General features: G+C 56.8%; 1 protein-coding gene and 1 long non-coding RNA gene across 2 annotated transcripts; one reads left to right on the plus strand and one right to left on the minus strand.

Annotated features, from left to right (window-relative positions):
- Positions 1 to 1,207: 1,207 nt before the first annotated feature.
- LOC311209507 lies at positions 1,208 to 5,338 on the minus strand. The gene is made up of 3 exons (XR_014618423.1): positions 5,308 to 5,338; positions 2,799 to 2,883; positions 1,208 to 2,632 (listed from the first exon to the last, which is right to left on the minus strand). It is a non-coding gene; the product is annotated as an uncharacterized lncRNA (long non-coding RNA).
- A 3,698-nt stretch (positions 5,339 to 9,036) lies between these two features.
- Positions 9,037 to 12,137, plus strand: SIX1 (SIX homeobox 1). The gene is made up of 2 exons (XM_084288417.1): positions 9,037 to 9,854; positions 10,858 to 12,137. Exons 1-2 carry the CDS (start codon positions 9,295 to 9,297, stop codon positions 11,144 to 11,146), a joined length of 849 nt encoding a protein of 282 aa, XP_084144543.1. The 5' UTR covers positions 9,037 to 9,294; the 3' UTR covers positions 11,147 to 12,137.
- Positions 12,138 to 21,296: the final 9,159 nt, after the last annotated feature.

Consider the following 21,296-nt stretch of genomic DNA (forward strand, 5'->3'; position numbering starts at 1 on the left):
AGAAAAAGAAAAAAAAAAAAGTGGAATTTTTAGAGGGAGCCGACCAGCCAAATACAATATGTGGCCAGACAGAATCAGAAGCGCTGGCTGCAGTACAAACCCAAGAGGCTTCAGACAAGCCAGCCCAGCCACAACGGTAACGGTTCACCAGCAGAAGGAATGCAGTAAACAAAATGGGGGGAAGCCCCCCGCGAGCCCCCTCCTTCATTCCTTTCCCCCAGAAAGCTGCCTGGCACGGCAGAGGCTAACCTCACGGAAAGTGGTGGCTTAGATGCTGAGGCAGCACAGGAGTGCCCTGTGTCAGGCCCTCTGCACATGCACTGCGCTCTTGTGAAATCAGTGAGGTTTTCCAGGCTGGCTAGTCCCAGCGTCAGGCTTCAGAAACTCTGGGCTAAATTTCCACTGCAAGTTTTGGTGTTAATGCCTGCAGCTTGCTGCAGCCTTTTTTTGCTTCTCGCAGCATGCACCACTGGTGCACAGGTACAGGGCCCTGTCCTGAGTGGTACCTCCATGTCTCACGGTGGTAAAACTCACTTTCAAATGAATTTTAAAAGGAGAATTTGAAATTGGCTGCCGTGTAAAGGACCACAAGTCCCACACCTTGGTACATCCCCGTCCTCTGTGCATAAATACCAGCAAGGTGCCAGCTCACCCCCCAAGCACAGCCCGCAGCTCCAGCATCCTGCTGAGGTTTGCAGACTTGGGAAGAAGCAATGGGGGTGCCAGCAGCTGCCATGGCCACCTTGCCTTCACAGCCAGGATGCTTTGGAATGTGATTTGTACAAAAAAATAAAAATAAAACCCAAACCCCAAATCTTTCACACTTCATCCTCCTGTTCAGCCAAGCAGCTCCTTCAGGGATCCGTCTGTTGCATCTAGTAATAAAGTTCTGCCATTGCCACCCCACCTCAAGAAGTGTAACAGCAGAGAGAAGGGCTTACAGATATGTTTTGGGAGACACTGGCATTGCCAAAATGCTTCAGAATTAAAGAGGCTTCAGCTGGTATGAAAAGAGATGAAAAAAAGGGGAAGAGAGAGAACTACAGGCATTGGATGGATGTTGGGATCTGGTCCACTTGTGGCACGAAGGATATTAAATGAAACGAAACCAAAACTCAGTGGAACTGAAATTTAATGAAACCAAGAGACAGCAGACCTCTCTATAATTAGCCTACAGGATTCACAGCCAGAAAATACCATAGGAGCCAAAAGCTTTTCACAGTAAGACTGGAAATATATATGTACTTGCATGGCCAGACATATATGTATGTATAATATAACTGCGGTGTCTCGGGGCTGGAGAGGACCTGACATCTCCATTCAGCCTTTTCCTCAACTCCAAGACAGGATCAAATGCATGGCGGTATTTTCTGACAGATGTTTGTCTAGACCTGTTTTTAAACGTGAATCTCCCACCTCCTCAGGCAGTTTATTCCAATGCTTCCTTTTCTTCTTCAGCTTTGTGCACACACACATGCACGCACGCACACACGTGTATCTGTCTCAGAAGGTGAGCTGGGCTGTCTCCGATGACTTGCACATCAAAAGGCTTGTAAAGTCATTTCTTGTGGCAAGATCTTTATTGTGAATGATGTATGAGCCCAAAAGATCCCATCTTGACCTGACTTTACAGGCTGAGCTTGGGGGACCAGCAGATGGGATAAGGGGGGCAAATGGGGAAGGAGGGGGAAATTCATTCCTTTCTTTATTAACTGGCCAGATTTGGTCTTCTGATAAGAGACCCACATGCTGCTTTTGTATACTCAGGTTTTAGACTCGAGCATTCAGTTCCTCTGATTTGGGTAAAATAAACACACTTTTGGCTTCTTCAGCAGCCACCTTGGAAGAGCTGCTGTCCTGTCAAACTCTGGGAACAAAAAGGACGGGTGAGGAAGGAGGCTGTGCATCTGGATGTGCAAATGGCCCGATGGAGAGCAGCACTTTTCCAGCACACCCTGGGTATCTATTACCCCGACTTTCGGACTGACAATGCACCAAATGTTTCAGTGCCTGGGGCCTTACAAAGCTGACTGGCTTTTTTAGCTGAAAGCACTAATGTAGAAAGGCAATTGGGGGATTAATTATTTAATGCGATCCTCATTGGTAGAAAGCTTCTTACCCCTCCTGCATCTCGGCTACCATTATACATATGTTGCTTTCTTCAGACTTCAGAGTGATTAGACAGCAGCAGAAAATTATGGCTAAATCCAGTCCCCTCTTACGACGAACTCCATTTAAATCTGCAGAATTGCACTCAAGTAAGTAAGAGCACAATTCAGCCCCATGCTATGAAAACGTCGGTCGTGACAAAACCCGTAGGCAGGTCTCAGCATCTCCATTTCTGAAAATCAGCCGGCTCATACCTCCGCTCCTGACACCTCCCTTTGACAGGCAGTGGAAGACTATTCCTGTTTAAAAATTAAAATACGTGCAAGAAGCACTAGTATCAGTAGGAAATCAGGATGAGATCCCTTCAGTGCGGGTGCCCGGATGCCTTGCTGTGCGTGGCGGAGCCGAATGAGCAGGCAGGAAGGTGAATTTCTGAATCTGCGCCGCACGCTGCTTCAGCTCCCGTTTCTCAGGGATCCTAAAGATAAGCATCTATTTCATTTGGAGTGTTTTTAGTGATGACCTGTGTAAAAGCAAACGTCCTTTTGAAGATTGCTGAGCAACAGCTGCATGCCAGAAACTCCCATTCAAGTTACTTTAAGAGCATAAGAATCAGGCCCTGTGTATTTAAAAACAAACGTTTGCAAACCAAGATGCTGCAGGAGGGCTGATAAGGGGCACGGACTTACGGTGTCAGCTGTCATGGATGGCAAAACAGTAACTTCCCTGCAGCCACTGCCTCTGAGATGTTCTGGACGAAGCCTTGACAGGATCCTACCAAAATTCAATGCAGTGAATTACGCCAGGCATTGATTTAACGTAAGGTGTGGTATATTCCCAAACACAAACGTATTAGTTTTGCTTTTTTTGTCTCTTCAGATGAAAGAAATACGACTGTACAGATGTGTTTTTCTAAAATCCAGTGCCATGAAACCTGAAATACCCCAGCAAGATTCAGGAGTGAGAAGTTTTAATCACCATGGAAGCGAGGCACTTTTGAAGGTCTATGAAATTATATACCCGGCTCTGAGAATGGTAAACTTATCCGTCCGGACAGATCTGCTGATAAACAGATACAACTCATTTTCTCCTGGAAAGCTGCTTTATACGTTGCTTGAAAAAATAATCAGTCATGCAAGACAGGTTTATGCTGGGAAGAGAAAGGAGCAAAAAAAAAACAACACAGTGCTCGAAGAGAAGGAAAAGGCGAGGCGGTACAAAAGTAACCGCTTGGTTTCAGCGGCTCCCTGCGAATTTAGGGGGCGGAAGAGAAAAGGGGCTGAGCATCTCTCAGGGCCAGACGGAGCGAGGCCGGCGACGACGGAGGCATATGGACGCCCACCCCGCGTGCAGACAGAGCGGGGACCCCCAGACCCGGCTTACGCAAGGTGACCTTTCCCCCTCTCTAAAATTTCAAAGCTGGCGTTGCCGGCGCTGAACAGACTGTGTGCCATATGTAACGTGACCTCAGCTCTGCTCTGCCAAGCCACTGATGGCATCACTAATGAGAGGTGAAAGGTCCCTTTCTCGCAGCGCTCTCGGAAACCCACCGAGGCGGCGGGTGCAGGACGGGCCCCCCCGGGCTCCCAGATGCCCTCCCAAAATTGTGCCTGCGCCCAACCCCGCAGCCTGAGCTGTATCGGGCACGGTCCCCGGGCAGGGAAAATATTTGCTCAGTGCCCAGATGCAAAAAGTGCAGGTAAACAGAGCCATTTATGTAAATCTTGTACCCATTCTGCCCCGTGTGAACCCCGTGTGTACAGAACAGATTATGCGCTTTGCATCGCCCGGGTGGGGAATATGGGTTTGTGCTTTCAGACGGCCAAAAGGGAGGGGAGTGCGGGCCCGGGCAGCTGTAGGTGCCAGCAGGTAAATAAAGCACCCTGGGAGAGAGAAATACTGAGAAGGGATGGGTTTGCCCCCCCCCCCCCCATCAAACTGCTGAGGCCCTTACGGGTGGGACTGTGGGTCCCAACGGCATGGGCATGCCCAGGTGACCCCAAAGGGAGCAGCGGGAAAAGTGGCAGTGCCCATCCAAATTGGCTTTTCTTTTTTTTTTTTTCAGTTTTCATTATTTTTCTTTCTGCAGGATTTTTTTTTTTTTTTTGCATTTTTTTTAAAATATTTTTCACCCCTTTTTTTTTTTGGCATATTTTTACGTTTCTTGCACAAAAAATATTGTCATGTCTTGCAGAAAGAAAGAAAGAAAAAAAAAGCCACATACCTCTTTCGGGCAAGTACTGAATTTTTGCTTTTTCTTCTCACCATTTCCCCAGCGCCCCCTTGCCCCCAGCCACCCCATAAGCAATGTCTGCTCGGGGCTCACCTCTCCCGAGCACCCAGCTCCTTGCCCTGGACACGCGTGGGGTGACCCAGACACGTGCATCAGTGGGTGGCTCTGCGTGGAGACACGCGTGGGGTGCGCACATGGGTGGGGATGGGGTGCGTGCACAAGGTGTGCGTGTGCCCCAGTGGGTGTGTGCACACGGGTGTGCAAAGTGCACATGCAAGGAGCTGTGCCCACACGCACACGGCTGCAGGTGCATCCGTTCGTGGGTGCACACGGGTGGACAGTGGGGGCGTGCAGGTGGGAGGCGTGCGTGGCTCAGGGGGGACACCCAGAGCTTTCCGTGGGGCAAACTGGGGGCTCCTTCCCAGGGCTGGGTACCCGGGGCTTGTGCCAGACACGTCCCCACGGCCACGCGTGTCGCGGTGCGGGAGGTGCGGGGCGACTTCGGCGCAGCGGAGGAGTTAAACCCCGCCGCTGTCCTTGGGTTTTAGGAAACTGCTCATCCAATTCGGTTCCAGATTATTCAGGGGCAGGCTGACTCGCTCGCTCCCCACACCAGCCCAAACATCTTGAAGTAATCAGCAGCTGAGAACGGAGACGTCCCCCTGGCATCTCAGGTTAAAGAAGGAGGTCCAGGAAAATGTGGTAGAGCCATTACAAGAAACCTGAGATGCATTCATCAGAGACTCCAATTGCCATCGCATTAGGATTGATTAGAGACCAGCAGTACCGTAATGACCCGGAAAGAGGGGCATACGGGGATTATTAATATCAGACTTAAAGAAAAAAAAAAAAAAAAAAAAAAAAAAAAAAAAAGAAAGGAGGAGAAAAAAAGAAGGGAGGAGGAAGGAGAAGAAAAGAAATCGCATTGCAGGGCTGCTGCTGCTGCTGCTCGTATACAAACTTACCTGGGGAGTGCGGGCACCGGAGAGCCACCCGGGCGGCCACCTCGCTGCTGGGGGAACAAGCGGGTGGCACAGGAGCCTGGGGCCCCCCAAAATCGCCCGAGGGGGTGCAGGCTGCGGGGGGCGGCTCGGGGAAAGGGTCCCCGCGCCCCCGGGCCGGCGGCAGCAAGGACGAGTTAAGGAGGCTCCGAGAGGAGCAAGGAGACCTCGGCGGCTCGTCTCCTTCTCGGTTCCCTGCGCCAAAACAAATCAGCCCCTCCTGGTCTGGGTTTAAATGCAGCTCACTGGATAATTAACTCCATCTTTCCAGCCCTGCTTTAACTGTTTATTTAGTGTCACCCCGTATTACCATCACTAGCACTTTCCTCTGAACAGGAGGAGCTGGAGGGTTTCACCTCCCAAAAGGAAATTCTTCCTAGCTTAAAAAGAATCAGCATCCCGGAGGTACACGAGCGAGCAAAAAGGGGCTGCGGGGGGGGTCCCAGGACGGGGAGGGGGGACGGGAACACCGGGTCCGGGTCAACCCACGGAGAAAAAACCCACTCGTGGCCACCTCCCGTCCTGCGGACAGCGTGCCGGTAAGTGCGCGGAGAAAGGGCCCGCTGCGCCCCGCTTGCGCGCTGCTTGCGCCCCGCTTGCGCCCTCCGCGGGGTCCCGGCTGGGCCGGGCCGGGCCGGAGCCGGGTCCCCGTCCCCTCCCCGGGGTCCCCTCCCCGAGGTCCCCTTCCCTCGGCCCCCGGCGTTGTTTTTACAGGTGTCCGGAGGGCGATTTACCAACACGTAATTAAAGGTTGCGCCGGTTTGCAGGCGCTCGGGGCCAAAGGCTCCTGCGAGACAAGAGGGATGCATATGGAGAGGGGCTTGTCCCTCCCTCATTAAAAAAAATAGAATAATAAAGGGGGAGAGAGGGAGAGAAAGCAAATACAAATCCTTTATTGTTTAGAAATACGCCAAGGAAGCTGGCTGTCTCCCCTGCGCCTCGCATTCGGCAGGGAAGGCAACACGGATCCGGTATCACGTTGCAGATTCTCACTGAAGATAACGAAATGTGATCTATTTTTCAGAACAGCAAGTGGATGGGAAAGGAGCCCTCTACAACACAAACCTCATTGACTAATGGGCCGGTTTTGGGTTTCGCCTTCGAAAGGTTCGGAAATGGGCAGCGTTGTGTTACTGCCCTGCCGGCTCCCAGCCTCCGAGGCAGCACACGGCTTATTAGCACCGCCGAGACACGGCTCCGAGGAGGGGGAAAAAAAAAAAAAAAAAGCGCTCCCGCTTTTATTTCGTCGCGATGCTTCCTTCCCCAGGCCCCCACACTTCGAGACGAAAACAAAACAAAAAAATGAGAAAGCAACAAAATTGAATTTCTTTTAGGAAGAGGGTTATTTCTAAGGGGAGAGGGGACGCGCGTTCTGCCTGTTTTCTCCATTGTTTTGCTGTTTGTTTTTCCGGCGAAATCGATGAAAAGCCGCCGAGTGCCTTTGCACGAGCCCCGTCTTCCCCCCCAGTTCCTCGCCGCATCGAAAAATCACGAAAAATAGGAAAATTTCCAGCGCAAACGCCGCGGATCCGCGCCCCGGCGGCGGCGGAGGCAAAGCCGGCGGGGAGAGGCTCCGGAGGCTGCAAAGCCCGGGCTGTGCCCAGCCTGCGGGCTGCTGCCCCTCGCCTCCCGAGAAATAAAGGGGCTGGCGGCTCCTCCGAGCCGCCTCGTTGTTGTTTGGGTGTTTGCACCCACTTCTGTTTTATTTCTTCATTTTTTTTTTCATTATTACTGTTTTTATTTTTTTGCGGCTCGAAACCGTTTCTGCGTGATTTTGAAGCGGGGTGAATGGCACGGCGTGCTGCGCGAATCCGTGCCATTTTACCCCATTCCCGTGGTTTAAAGCGAAAGGTTTCCATTTTTAGGAAAAAAAAAAACCCAAGCCCTGCGATAATTAACATCCCCCACGAGCGGCTCTGGGCTGAGCACTCAGCCCCCAGGTGGAGCCCACCAGCGGACCGCCGCCGGCCCCTCCTCGGGCCAGTTTCGGGGAGCCTGGAGGAATAAAACTCCGCTCCCCAAAATCTCGGGGAAGCCTCCCTCCGGCCGCCAAGGGACTTTTTGCTTCTTCCCAGCCACCGCGGTGTTTATTTTGGTCGGCCTTTTAAAGGAAAGAAAGGAGAAAGGCGAGTGGGAATAGAAACCAAGCTAGGGGCTTCCCCAGCCTCTTTTTTTGCGTTTTCCTCACCCTCAGCCCGAGGGTACGAACCCGTGGCTCGGCTCTTTCCTATTTTATTCGAGACTAGTGATAAAAATAAAGGGAAATAAAGCAAAAGGAGAGCGGGGAGCCCGTCCCCGGGGTCGCAGCTGGACATGGCACCGCTCGTCCAGGAAGCGGCCGCGGGAGGCTGCGAGCCCATGCGCTGTAATTCTGCGCACTTGCTCCAGACTTTAGGGTATTAGTTGATTTTAGAGCCGGGTTTTAAGGCTCCGTTCCGGTCCCCACACAGCTGCCTTGTCAATAAGGATCTGTTCCAAGCAGACATTCCTTCTGGGAGGACATTGCAGCTCTTTAAGACTTCATCTGAAACATCATAAGTACTAAAATAAAATGGCAAGGGAAAATTACCAGACACATGCTCATGGGCACTGCGCAGACGGGGTGGCAGGGGCTTATTTTAAACGGCCCCGAGACGCGAAATACACGGGGAAAACAAGCTCCGGGGCTTGGAGAAAATATCTTAGGGCACGGGCCTTTCCCCTGCACGGCCAGGAGGGTGGAGAGGTCCCGGGGGTCCCCCCGGATAGGGACAGGGACAGGAGCAGAGGCAAACTGCGGCCCCAAACTGCTCTTAAAAGCGAATAAATGAACCCGGAGCGCTTCAAACCGAAGAAATCAGCCCGGCTTTAGCGGGGACAATCTGGTTTTAAAGAGCCCCGTGAAGCGGTTCCTTATCCAGAAGCGGTCTGAAATGTGCTTAAAACGCCGCAGATCGCGGAGAAATAGGGGCAGGAGGACCCCCCCCTCCCCACCGCTCCCCTGCCCTTATCTCAGCGCATTGTCCTCCTCTCCCAGCCCGTCCCGGCTCCTGACAATAGCTTATCTTTGTTTAGGGAGCCTAATTGTTTTCTAATTTTTCCTAAATAATTGCTTTGGAGCGAGGTGTGCAAATGAGGATTAGGGTAATTAAAGCGCCGCCGGTCGGTGCAGTTTGCGCTCCCGCTTTGCCCGAGGGGGGGGTGCGGGCAGGGGCTGCTCTCTCCGGACCCCCCCGGACTCTTATGGGTAAAATTGGGGGCGCAAAGGGTGGGTAAAAGGACGGGGTAAAAGGGGAGGGGGTAAAAGGGGAGGGTAAAGGGGAAGGGGGTAAGAGGGGAAGGGATAAAAGGAGAGAGGGGTAAAAGGGGAGAGTGCGGCGCGGGGAGGTTCACTGCGCATTATTTATTCATCCCCGGCATTAAGGTAATTAAAGACGGGCTGGATGCACGGGGACGGCGAGCGGGCGAGGAGGAGGAAGGGAGGGGGGTGAAAAAAAAATAAATAAATAAAATAAAACGATCAAAATAAAGGGGAAGGAAGGCAGGAAAACCCAAGCTCCTTTTCCGAGGAGGGGGGGGGGGGGGGCTGAAATCCCCACCCCGCACCCGCGCAGAGGCGGCGGAGGGAAGCGCAGCCGGGGCCGCCAGGCTCCGCCCGCCCGTGCCGAGGCTCTGCCCGCCGGGCCGGGCTGGGCTGGGCCGGGCTGGGCCGTGCCGGGCCGTGCCGTGCCGGGGGCCGAGCCGCGGGCGCCCAATCAGCGCGGCGCGGGGGCTCGGGCGCTTTAAGCGCGGCGGCGGCGGAGCGGGGACAAAGTCCCCCCGGCACCGCACCGAGCATCCCCGCTCCGGGGACCGGGCCGGGATCGGTAACCGGGACCCCCCCACACACTTTTCTTTCCTTCCTTCTTTCCTTCCTCTACCGCCTGCCCTTCGCAGCCCCTCCGGCCGTGCCACCGCCGCCCAGCCCCGGCCATGTCGATGCTGCCGTCGTTTGGGTTCACGCAGGAGCAGGTCGCCTGCGTGTGCGAGGTGCTGCAGCAAGGGGGGAACCTGGAGAGGCTGGGCCGGTTCCTGTGGTCCCTGCCGGCCTGCGACCACCTGCACAAGAACGAGAGCGTCCTCAAGGCCAAGGCGGTGGTGGCTTTCCACCGGGGCAACTTTCGCGAGCTCTACAAGATCCTGGAGAGCCACCAGTTCTCGCCCCACAACCACCCCAAGCTGCAGCAGCTCTGGCTCAAGGCGCACTACGTGGAAGCCGAGAAGCTGCGGGGCAGACCCCTGGGAGCCGTGGGCAAGTACCGAGTCCGCCGAAAATTCCCCTTGCCCCGCACCATTTGGGACGGCGAGGAGACCAGCTACTGCTTCAAGGAGAAGTCCCGGGGCGTGCTGCGGGAGTGGTACGCGCACAACCCCTACCCCTCTCCGCGGGAGAAGCGGGAGCTGGCCGAGGCCACCGGCCTCACCACCACCCAGGTCAGCAACTGGTTCAAGAACCGGAGGCAGCGGGACCGAGCGGCCGAGGCGAAGGAAAGGTACTTGAGACCCCCCCCGCGCCCCCGGCCCTCCCCGCTCCCGGCCCTACGGAGGCGGCCGCCGATCGCTGCCCGGCTCCCGGCTCCCCCGGCCGGGGCTGGGGCTGGGAGAGGAGCCCGCGACCCCCCTCACCCCCGACCCTCTTCACCTCCTGTCCCCCTCACCCCCGATCCCTCTCTCTCACAGCCCCCTCGCCCTTTTTGCAGCCCCCCCCCCCGCAGCCGCGCTGCTTCCCCCCTGCAAGCCATTCGGCTCCAGCAGCCGGCTGGAGCTGGGGATCCCGCATCCCCCCCCCACCCACCCAAGGGATTAGGGGGGCTGCAAGCCGGTTCCCACCCGGCCCCGGTGCCGATCCCACCTGCCCGGGGGGCAGCGAGCCCCTCGGCCGCCTCCCCAGGCCGCCCCCGCCTTTGTTCGGTGCCTTCCGCCCCCACCCGCCCGGGGTGGCCTCGGTGCGAGGCGGTGGCTCGGCTCGGCTCGGCTCGGCACGGCTCGGGCTGGAGGCCGCCGGCACGGCCAAAAAGGGGGGAAGGCTCGGGGCCGGTTCTCATCGCCCCCCGGCTTTGGGGCGGCCGCCGGCGGCCCTAAAGAGGCCCGGGGAGGAAATAGGGCCGGCCGGCCCCTCCGAGCCTTCCCGGGCCGCGGGGCCGCGCTTCGATTTTTGTAATGAAAAAGACGGGGAAATAATAATAAAAAAAAGCTCGGGAACCCCAACTCCTCCTCCCCACCTAACTCACCGGGCTCTCGGGGGTATGCGGGGCAGCTGTCTTACCAGGGGGGCAGCTGCGGGGCCGCTCCGTTAGGAAAATACGAGGCGCTCGCTTGCTTGTTTCTTTTCTTTCTTTTTTTTTTTTTTTTTTTCCTTCTTTCTTTCTATTTTTTTTGTTTGTTTGTTTGTTTGTTTACCGGGGGCGGCCGCGGGGCCCCGTCGGGGCTGGCATCCCGGCTTTCTCCCCTCTTTTTCCCCCGGTAACTTCCCCGCTCTGCTTGTGCCCTCCGCAGGGAGAACACGGAGAACTCCAACGCCGCCACCAACAAACCCAACCAGCTCTCGCCCCTGGACGGGAGCAAACCCCTCCTGTCCAGCTCCGAGGAAGAGTTTTCTCCGCCGCAGAGCCCCGATCAGAACTCGGTCCTGCTCTTGCAGGGGAACCTCGGGCACGCCAGGAGCTCCAGCTACCCCCTGAGCGGCTTGGCCGCCCCCCAGAGCGCTCACAGCCTGCCGGGCCACCAGCTCCAGGACTCGCTGCTGGGACCCCTCACGTCCAGCCTGGTGGACCTGGGCTCCTAAAGGGCCGCCACGGGACAGGAGGCTTTGCCCGGGGACACGGACTCTCGGTCGTACTCAGCGGACAGCCTCCGGTTTCGCAGCTCGCCCTCTTAACGTGACTCTCGGCTCTTTTCACTCGACCCCACATCGGTCCAGTTCTCCCCCCTCCCCAGCGTCTCCCACTACCATCATTATTGTTATTTTATTATTATTATTTTTTTTTCCACGTAGCCAAACGCAGAGAGCAGCAGAAACCCTCGTCCCTTCGAGTTCAAACGAGCTGGTCCCAGCGGGAATTACAAAAAAATATATATTAAAAAAAAAAAAAAAGCAGCTGGATCCGATTCCACCCGAATAAATCCCAGCCCCGCAGGCGTGCTGGGGCAGGGGCGGCCGGGGGCTTCCCGTCCTTGTCCCTTGTCCCTGTCCCCGTCCCCGCGGAGCTTGCACGGAGGCAGAGGGAGTGGAGCGCTGTGCCCTAGCGGGAGGAGGGAGGGGAAGTTTCGTTTACATTTTTCATATTTAGCGTTACCAGGAAAGATTTCGATGTAGTTGAAATTTAAAAAGAGGAGAAAAAAAAAAAAAAAAAAGAAAAAAGAAAAAAAAAAAAGAAAGAAAAAAAAAAAGCTGCAGTATTAGAGTTTTACCAAGTGCCTATGTCTTAACGCGGCGGTGCGGGGCTAGCGAGTTCCCGTGGGCCCGTGCCCCCCGGGCATCCTTCTCCTCGGCGGGGCAATGCATCGACGTGGCTAAAAACGAGGAGAACAGAGCTAAGAATAACGCGAGGTGCCGGCCCTTTCCTCCTGAGCGAGTATTTTCTCGGGCTGCTCCGCCAGCCCCACGCTGCCTTCTCCTGTCCGTCCCCGCTCGCCGCCCTCCCGGTTCGGCTTGCGAGGAGCCCGCGGCCGAAGCTGTCTGTCTCGAGTATTTGTTCCCAGAACTAGCATGTGCTTTCAGGTTTCTTTTCTATTGTACCTAAAGAGGCTAAATTAAAACCGCGCTGATGGCAGAACTGCGAGGCTGCGCTCTTCTTTGCGGGGCTGAGCCCCCCGACGTGCCTCGGAGGCGCTGGGGGCTTGGGGGGAGCCTCTCTCCTTCCACGCAGCCCCTTTTTGCTTTGCAACCGAAGGATGGAGGGATGGAAGGAGGGCTCGGGGAGGGCACCCCGGGGTGCCTGGCCGTGGGGTGGGCTCCGTCGGAGCGCGGAGCCCGGCCGGGGGGAGCCGCTTGCCGCCCGCCCCGTCGGGGCCTCCGCCGCTGGCGGTGCCGAGCTCCCCCGTTAGCGTTTTGCATCATTAAATCCGTGTTTATTTAAGTCGCTGCCGTGTTTGTTCTCGAGGTCCCGGGCCGTGGAGAAATGTCACCCTCTGCAGGAGGGTCTTCCCAGCTCCGCCGTCCTCCCCGCAGCATCCCGGGGGCTCTTCGCAGCTCCCTCCGGTCCCCCGACCCTGCCCGTGGTCCCGGGAGGACAAAAACCCTCGGGGCCCTCCCTGCTCCTTGCCGAGGCCCGGCACCGGCCGCCCCGTCGGGGAACCCAGCCCAGACCCCGCCCGGCTTCGTGCGCCCCCCCGAGCCTGGGTCCTGGGGGGGTGCGACACGGGCGGGACAGGGCGAGATCCTTGTCCCCACGGCAGGACGCGCTGTGGGGTGGGAAGGGCACGGCTGAGCCCCGATTTTCAGCGGGACAGTGGCCGTGAGCAGAGGGGAGCAGGGTGAAAGGCGCAAATCCTGCGCTTTATGTTGGATTTATGCCCCGAGGGGTCCTGGTGGGACGGGACGTGCACCCAGGTCCTCGTCCCAAGGTCCCCCACCGCCCTTCCCAGGGGACCGATCCGCCAAGAAGCAGCGCAGCCTCCCCGTCCCCCCAAAAAAAGCCCCGCGGGCGGAACGTGGAGAGCCCACGGGGAAATGGGGGAGGCTTTTGGGGTGAGCAACCGCCGGGCTCTGCGCTCCGAGAACGGCTGAGCTCCAGCTCCTGTTTTTCCCAAGCCACGGGCTCGGTGGAGAGGAAAGATAAAAATTGCCCGGGGCTCCAGCCCGGCGCTGCGCAGCTCAGAGCGGGGAGTCGCAAGCCGGAGGCTATTTTCAAAGCAAAGAGCGCAGAGACGCTTCCTGCGCGCAGGCATCTTCAGGGCTGGCTTCCAGAGGGGTGGCCGGGGGGGTCCTGCTCCCCCAAAGCCCCCCTCCCCATCTCGGTCCTGCTTCCAGGCCCGACGGCAGCCGAGCGGGGCCGCGCAAAGAGCGCGCAAGCAGCGCGCACGCTGCGCCCCCGGCCGCAGAGCCCTGCCCGCGCCCCGAGCCTCCACTTCCCTTGGCAGGGAGAAGGATGAGGCTGCAAACGGGCGGGCGGTGGCCGGCGGGGAGGGAGGGAAGGAGGGAGGGAGGGATGGAGGATGCTGAGGGAAGCCCCTGGAAGAGGAGGGAGGGGAGGCCGGCGGGCAGGTGGGAGCGGGGACACCCTGGAGCGGAGCCAGGCGCAGGTCGCTCGGCTCTCCTCGGGGCAGGCTTGACCTCGCAGCAAGCTTTTCACAGCAAAGGCAGCCTGGGGAGGCAGCCCCCGGGTCGATTCTCACCTCCCTCCGCTGTATTTTCATCGGCAGGAAGGAGTTAATCCCCCCTCCCTCCCCGCTCCCCCCTCCTCCTTCCCCCTCCCCAGGACAGATTTCACACTGTGTCCAGGTCAGCCAAAAAGGGGAGGAAATGGAGAACAGCAGAATGATTAATTCTACCTGCTTTTCCCATGAGTGATCACCTGCTTTCGGGGTCATGAATAGCAGGTAGCTCTCCCCGTCTCCAGCTCTGAGAGGCTCATTTGTTTGGTGACAGCTGAGTGACAAGACCTGAAATCTGAGCCCTCAACTTTGCCTGATGTGTGGATAAAACCCTGGATGTTCCCTCAAACATTTCAGGAAATGAAAGTTGTAACGCGATCCCTTGTGCGCCCACATCTCCCCCAGCAACACACAAAAGCTCAAAGGAACCTTCTCGGATTAAATTCAGCCTGGAGAGGATGGAAGGAAAATGGAGAGCAGGCTGAGAAAGCTGGAGCTGGCAGGCTTTTCTTCGGCACTTATTGGAAATGTCTGTCCAAAGCAGGGATTTAGAAAGGTCACCTCTACCGTAAGCGCCTCGTCCCCCCGCGGAGCGGGACTGGCAGCCCGCTTCTCCCCAGCCCACCTCCGCCTGAGAAGTGCTGGGGGTTTCGCTGAGATTCCCCGAGCAGGAAATTCGGTGCAGGAAAACAAACGCTGGGCAGGAAAGCCAGCCCCCTCCTCTCTCCTCGTTCCATTTCCTGGGTCACGTTCAGCGAGCGCTGTCCCGTGGCAGCGCACACGAGCCGCACGCCTGCTCTGCCCCTGCCCTGCTACCAGCTCCTGCCCGGCTCCTCGCCCCCAAGCCCCATCCCCGTCCCAAAAGAGGGGCAGGAATGGCCACAGGCGAACAGATCCCCATGAGGCCCACGGCACAATCTCATATCCGACAGATTTCAAGGCACCAATTTGAGGCCCTGCTACCAAACCTCCCCACCTCGCTGCAGCGCGTGGGTGGCAGGGCTTGGTGCTCGCCGTCCTTGCAGCCCTGCGTCCGAGCAGCCAGACAGGGCCAAGGCATCCAGAGTGCCTTCCCCAGGCAGCGGGGTTTTATTGTGCTGCCTGTCACCCAGCAGCCAGTCCTCGCTTGCTCCCTTATCCGGCCCGAAGATAAAGTCCCATTTAACAGTTGTTTAACTGTTACTGAAGAGCTTAGGGCTCTGCGGACCTGTAAAGAAAACTTGGCACTTGCAGCACGATAACGCTTCACCTTTGCACTTTCCTCTTGCTCCTGCTTCCCCGCAGCGAGCACGGAGTGGAGACCAGGTGGGAAGCCTCACGGGCTGCCTGCTGCCCCCCTGCTCCCGGGGGGTTTGCAGCCAGGGAAGAGCTGGAGCTGCTCGAGTTATCCCCGCACACGCTGCCCTTGGGGAGCCCCTGAGCCTGACCGCTGCAGCTGGGCGTTGTTAACAGCAGGAGCAGTGAAGGAGCAGACACTGCAAGGTTTATCCAACTGGGATGTACAAATCCATCTCCATTTTGCTGTTCCTACTGGGGCCAAACCTGTCGGGGTCCTGGAGGGCACCGGGTGCTGTGCGAGCAGAGCGGAGGGGGCAGAGGCTGCACCTGAAGGGGCTTTGGTTCATCCTGAATGTGCAGAGGGACCCGTCATGCTGTCATCTGTCCCACCTTGACATGGACACAGCCTGAAACATGGAAGCTGAGCGGACTTGGGTTTAACCAAAGAGGGAGGGAGCACACTGCCAGGCTGCCTATGGATCAGCCACCAGCCTCATGGCTCTGCCTGGAAGGCAGGGACACGGCTGCACCTCCCCGGCTCACCTCTCTCCTTGTCGGTGCCTTGGTGCAGGAACGTTTCCTCACCCTGGCCCTACACGGAGGCTGAACTTTCCCCAAAGCATATAATCCCAATCCTAATAATAAGGTTAAAGAGACAGATTTAGTTCAATTACTGTTTCCTGTTTTCACTTGTCTGCAGCTCCCAGAAAGTGTCCCCATGGGCAGAGGCTCCTTCCCGTGCCCACAGCAGCTTTTTACCTACAGCTCAGTTCTGCAGGGCGCCGGGCTGTAGGTAAATCCCCACATTTGGTTTCCTCAGGAGGGAAGAAAAAGGGGAAAACGCACCTTTTCTGGCTTTGGGATGGAAAAGCTTGTAAAGCCAGTAGTTGGAGCGTGCACGAGCCCTGCCTCGCAGCAGGGGAAACTGAGCCCCGTGGCCACAGAGCTGCTGACGGGCAGGGCGAGGGCAGGGGACGGAGCCGGAGCGCACCCACGCTGCCTCCCGGTGCAGTCCCCATAATAAGTCACCACGGCTTATCATTATGTAATGCAATATTCCTAATAACGCAGCACAAAAACAATTGAATAAAAAACAATGCCAAATGAGGCTTGTGGCTAACACTCCCCGAAGAAATTGTCCCTTTTCTGGAACTGAAAAGAAGAAAAAAAAAAAAAACACAACCCAAACTCAAGCAAATTAGAAACAATTGAAAATGAAATCACATCTGCAAGCCATCAGCGTGTTCCTCCTGAGCCCTGGAGGATGCTGCTGCCCCTCTGCTGCTCTGGATGCTGGGTGCTGGGTGCCAGCAGGACCCGAGGCCGTGCCCATGTGGGCACAGGAGGGGTTTGGGCAGCACCATGCCTTTGGTTCAGCAGAAGGGCCGTGTCCTGCTAGAACAGATCAGAGATTTATTTAGGGAATTAAGACCTTCCCGTGCCTGATATCCTGGAGCTGGTGGAGAAGGAGAGAGTGCACGCGAGAGAGGGAGCACCCAGCTCAGCACTGCTCTCCCCATCCTCAGCCCTCAAGGGCTGGGCAGAGGCTCGGGCATGGGGAAACCGCAGAGCTTGCCCAAGCTCTTGGCCCCTGGCTGCTTCGCTTCCCATAGCTGGGGCTCCTGCTGTGCTGCAGGGACAGGGCCTGGCAGCCATCCTACAGAGCAGGGATTATTTTCCGGGGGGTAAAGGATTTGGGGACGTCAGTGAGAGTGGTGCTGTCCTTAACACAGGGACAGGCGCGCTCGGTGCACTGAGCTGGCCAAGATGCTGAGGCCATTCTGGGCCGCACCACCCATATCCATTACCCCGTGTGTGGGATCTGCTTCCGAGGCCCCCAGGTCCAACAAGTGACTTGGATGAGGTTCAAAGAGGCCCCGGCAGCGCCTGGGGAGGGAGCTGCAGGAGGCCTGCTGGGCTCTGCGGTCCCTCCTGGTTTCCTGGTGTGTGGGGTTTGGAAAAGAGGTGATGTTACACGGTCTGAGTGCATCAGTACAAGGGAGAGCTCTTAAAATCCTTTAAATCAGGAGGAGAGGAGGCAAAAATGAGCACTAGCACCTGAAAGCTGTGGATGGGACTGAGATATTAGGTGTTCCTGCAACAAATGTTCAAATCCAGGGAGCTCAGCGTGCACATGTAGGCCGAACACAAAACCCCAAACATTTTCCAAGAGGCCAACGCTGTGGGTATGCACCCACCGATGCTCCCTGGTGCTTTGCCTTCCCCCAGGCCCTCTCCATCCTCCCGGCCCTTCCCTGCTGGCTCTACGTGGCCGCAGCTCCTTGCCGATGGCCTCCGGGGAAACCGTATATCCTGCCCCTGCAACCGGAGACAAGGTGCCCACGCAGCCGCCCCGGCGCTGAAAGAGGAGCCCGCGGGAGGGGACGAGGCCAAAACGGGGGCACCGAGGGAGCGGGGAGTGTGCCCAGCTCCCGCCCTCACCCCAGGGAGAGCTGCTGTGGGATGGGGGAGAAAAATCCAGCCCCATGTGCAGGACCCCCCCCTGAGGAGACGTGCTTGAGGCCAGGCCTAACCGGGGCGCCCTGCCCAGCGATCCATGAGGAAGGCTCGAACAATGAGCGGGGAAAGAAAGCTGTGGTGATGGTCACCAGGAGAACCTGACACCCGCGGCGGGGAAAACAAATAAATACGGGGCGGGAGCCTCCTCCCGATGGCGAGCTGAGGCAATCTGTGCTTACGCAACCCTACCCCAGCGGGTATCTGCACCTCCGATCTGCGCTGATAAGATTGTTCTCCCCTGGAAATCCAAACCGCAGGGATTCCAGGCGGCTCCGCCGGAGTCAGGTTGTCCACCTGAGCGCCGGGGCACTTTCATGTGGAAAAATAATCGCGGGGTTTATTTTTCTGAAATCACGAGAGAGGGAGGGAGAGACAGCCCTCGACTGTTTAAGGGTAAAGGAACAAATGGTGCTGGCTCCGTGCAGGGTGGCAGGGGACACGCCGGCCACCACCCCGTGGCTGAGGTGTCCCCATGGGGTGACAATTGCCACCTGTCATGGAAAAGCAGTGAGCTGTTGCAAAAAGCTGGCTGTTTTGCAGTGAAAGCTCCTTCTTTTAAGGCTCAGGGTCTTGCAGCTGGCTTGTGAGAAGCCTGCAAGGATCACGCAAGGGGTCTTGGAAGTGGTCATCACCACCGAGACGTAGGGTGCTTTTAAAAGTTTTAAAGGAGCTTATGATTAATGTCTACACTGAACGGGAGGCAGAATACATAAACATCTCATAGACGTATACATAGATACGTAGAGATAGATGCACTAGATAGGGCTGCTCACCAGAACGACCCATCTGATAAGGCATTCCCACGAGCAAGAAGTGCAGGATGAGATCCGTGCTTGCAGTTACGAAGCAGACGTTGTGGTTTTGTGTCTGGTGTAGTTCAGAAAGCGTGCTGCTGGGCATGTGCCTCGGTGCTTGGCTGGTCACGTCCCCTCTGCCCTGGACACCAGACCTGGCCTCCTCTTGAGACAAAGCTTGCAATCAAACCCTGGCTGGAAAAAGCCTTTATCTGGGGAAAATCACAGCAAGTTCTGCTTGGTGATGCTGGAGGGGGAACCTGCTTCCACCAAGGTGGCAATGGGAGGGCTGGCTCCTGCACCCTGCAGCAGAAAAAGAGCACAAGAACCTGCCCAAAATGATGTGTGTTTGTTTTGTGCACCGAGCACTGAGCTCTGACTGCTCCCGAGGTTGAAATGGGTCTGGGTGGGCACCCAGAGTGAAATGTCCACTGGGAAGCTGCGTGGGACAGACTGGGGGACCGGGGTCCCAGCCCCTGCTGGATCCCTGAACTGGTAGCAGCAACCCTGATTAAAAAATAAAACGAAAAATAAATCCATATGAAGCTGTGTTTGCGGGTGGAACGTCTCCCTTCAGTCTCACGGAGGGACACGGCCTGCTGGGCAGGCAGAGCTGTGGCTGTGCAAACACACATCCACACAGCACACAAATATAACACACCACACGGACACACGGAGTCGCTGGGGTGACAGCGATGGGTGACAAAGCCCTTCAGTCCTGCCCACGGCCAACGCAGCTTGCAGTGGCCTTCCTTCTCCAGGGCTTGGTGCTTCTGGCAAAGCTCATGCGAAACGAAAATGCCTGTAATTTACTGAAATTCCTTAATCCTGCTCATTTTCTCCCTTTTCCCCGGGAGATCAGAAGCCGCAGTGGTCTCCTCAAGCCCACCCACTAATTACAAGACATGAGCTCAACCAACTGCTGGCCAGAAACAACATCACGGGACCGCGCGCGGCTAACCAGCCCCGCTCGGGTTTTGACTCCTCGGTGCTGCAGCTCGCAGCAAGCTGCTTGAAAGCAAATCACAAAGAGCTGAACAGCGCCGTGCCAGCCAAATCAAAGGCAGAAGGACATAAAATAGCCTTTCCTCCTTCCTCCTGCAGCGATCCCTGCTTGCCATGATCCCGACCAGCAGCAAAATGTCCGCGTGCTGCTCGTCCGCCTTGCCCCGGGACACTCGTTGGGGTCTCGCTCCTCTGCTCGACTGCCACTTCTCTCCAAACTTGAACCAATTATCTTCCAAATTTGCTTGAAAAGGTCAACCACTCGGGCAGCGCTGGGGAGAACGGGAGCTTCTAGCAGGAGGATGGCATTTAGCAGAAAATCTCCTCTCCAGAGGAATCAGATCAGACAGAGCCCCGAGGAAGCCGGGCTAAAAATAAAGCCTGAGCTGGCCGAGCAGTTGTGCGATGGGAACCGAGGCTGTGATGCAGCCCGCGTTATATTCTTAGCAGGCACAACTGGAAGTGTCGGTAGCCAGAGCCTTCACCGGCATAAATCAGTGCAGCTCATGGAAGGGTGACTTTAAAAAAAAAATAAAATAAATTCAGTGTTCAGATTCCCAGATTTACAGTCATTCAGGTCCCTCCCCAGTATCGCCATGGTTTGTGGTGGCTGGTGGTCGTGTTGTGGCTGGCTGGGTACCCCGATTTCTTGGGCTGCGTTTCTCACCCTGCTTCCCTCACAAGCAGCAGGCATGGCCGGACCCCCACCACCCAAAAAGCGAGGGGCAAATCCCTGTGTGCCCCCTTGGGGAGCATCCCTGCACCCAAACCGAGCGCACGATTCCCCCCCTGGCCGCTCAGTGAAATCCAGTGCGAGTGTGAGTGCGGGTGTGAGTGTGAGTATGAGTGTGAGTGAGGGTGTGAGTGTGAGCATGAGTGTGAGTGAGGGTGTGAGTGTGAGTGTGAGTGCACAAACACGAGCACAGCTCGCCGGGCGGCAGCGGCGTTTCTGGGGCTGCAGTGCCACCTGCTGTCACCGCTGCCCTTCGCCGGGGACCCCGCTGGCTCCTTGCGCAAGGGGAACGCGGCGGGGAGAAGCCTGGGCTCTGCCCCTTCCCCAGTCCCTTTCCCCAGCGCAGATTTGCCTGCCGGGCTTGGGAAGTATCAAAAAGCCAGAAAAAGGGCGCGGGGGGAAAGCTGGGGTTGGGCTGGAGGGATGGAGCCAGGAGCAGCCACCCCCCAGTGTCACACCCAAGGACGCTGCAGATGTGGACTCTGATTTCCTTCTGGACAGTCCCTGTGCTTAAGTGGGCCCCGCAGGACTTTAGGCAGTGTTACCCTGAGTTATCTCTGCTCCTCGCTGCAGGAATAATCTATTTTTCCTTCCCTGTGCTTGTGCTGACGTGGCCCAGAGCAGGTAGCACAGTCACACGTCCCTCGCTCAAGCTCGTTTCAACCTAAAAAGCCAAAATCCCTTCTTGGATCACCCATCACTTCCAGCAGCCTCTCAGCTAGGAGGGGGAAGGAAATGCCAGCTCCTCCATTTATATTTAAAAAATGATGAAAACCTAAAGGAAGAAAAAAAAAAAAAAAAAAAGAGTTGGGAGGTTGTAGCTGCTGAAAATTAAACACCGAGGGAAAAAAAATGCAAGCGAAAGCCAGCTCCAGACTGGGCGAGCAGCTTTCAGAAACAACAACAAGAAAGGAAACCGGATACTCGCCATGAAAATTTGCAATTTTTTGTTGACCAAATGTTTCCATGGAAGAGCTGTGTTGGCCGGGCCCTCGCGCCGACTGACCTGACGCCACGCAGCTGGGCAGGCGGTGCCGAGGGGAGCGGCCGCAGCCGGAGCGGGGCTGGAGGCAGCCAGCAGAGCTCGGTCACCCTGCCCGTGCCTATTTTGTTTTTCTACCTGTATGGGTTATGGCATGAAACACATTGATTTTGCAAGGGAAAAGTGGGAAAGCTGCTGTCTTGGAGAGCTGAGAGGTGCCCGATGAACCAAGGGACCCTTTTTCCCCCCCAAAGGAGATGTGCAGCAGCGGGGCATCACCACCAGCTCTCCAACCCGGCACCCAGCC

The sequence above is a fragment of the Netta rufina genome (assembly GCF_964035555.1).
Source record: "Netta rufina genome assembly, chromosome: 5".
Taxonomy (NCBI): Eukaryota; Metazoa; Chordata; class Aves; order Anseriformes; family Anatidae; genus Netta; species Netta rufina.

Coding starts and splice junctions, on each gene's coding strand:
- SIX1 (XM_084288417.1), top strand. CDS start 9,295: ATGTCGATGCTGCCGTCGTTTGGGTTCACGCAGGAGCAGGTCGCCTGC. Junction 9,855..10,857: donor GCGGCCGAGGCGAAGGAAAG/GTACTTGAGACC, acceptor TGCCCTCCGCAG/GGAGAACACGGAGAACTCCA.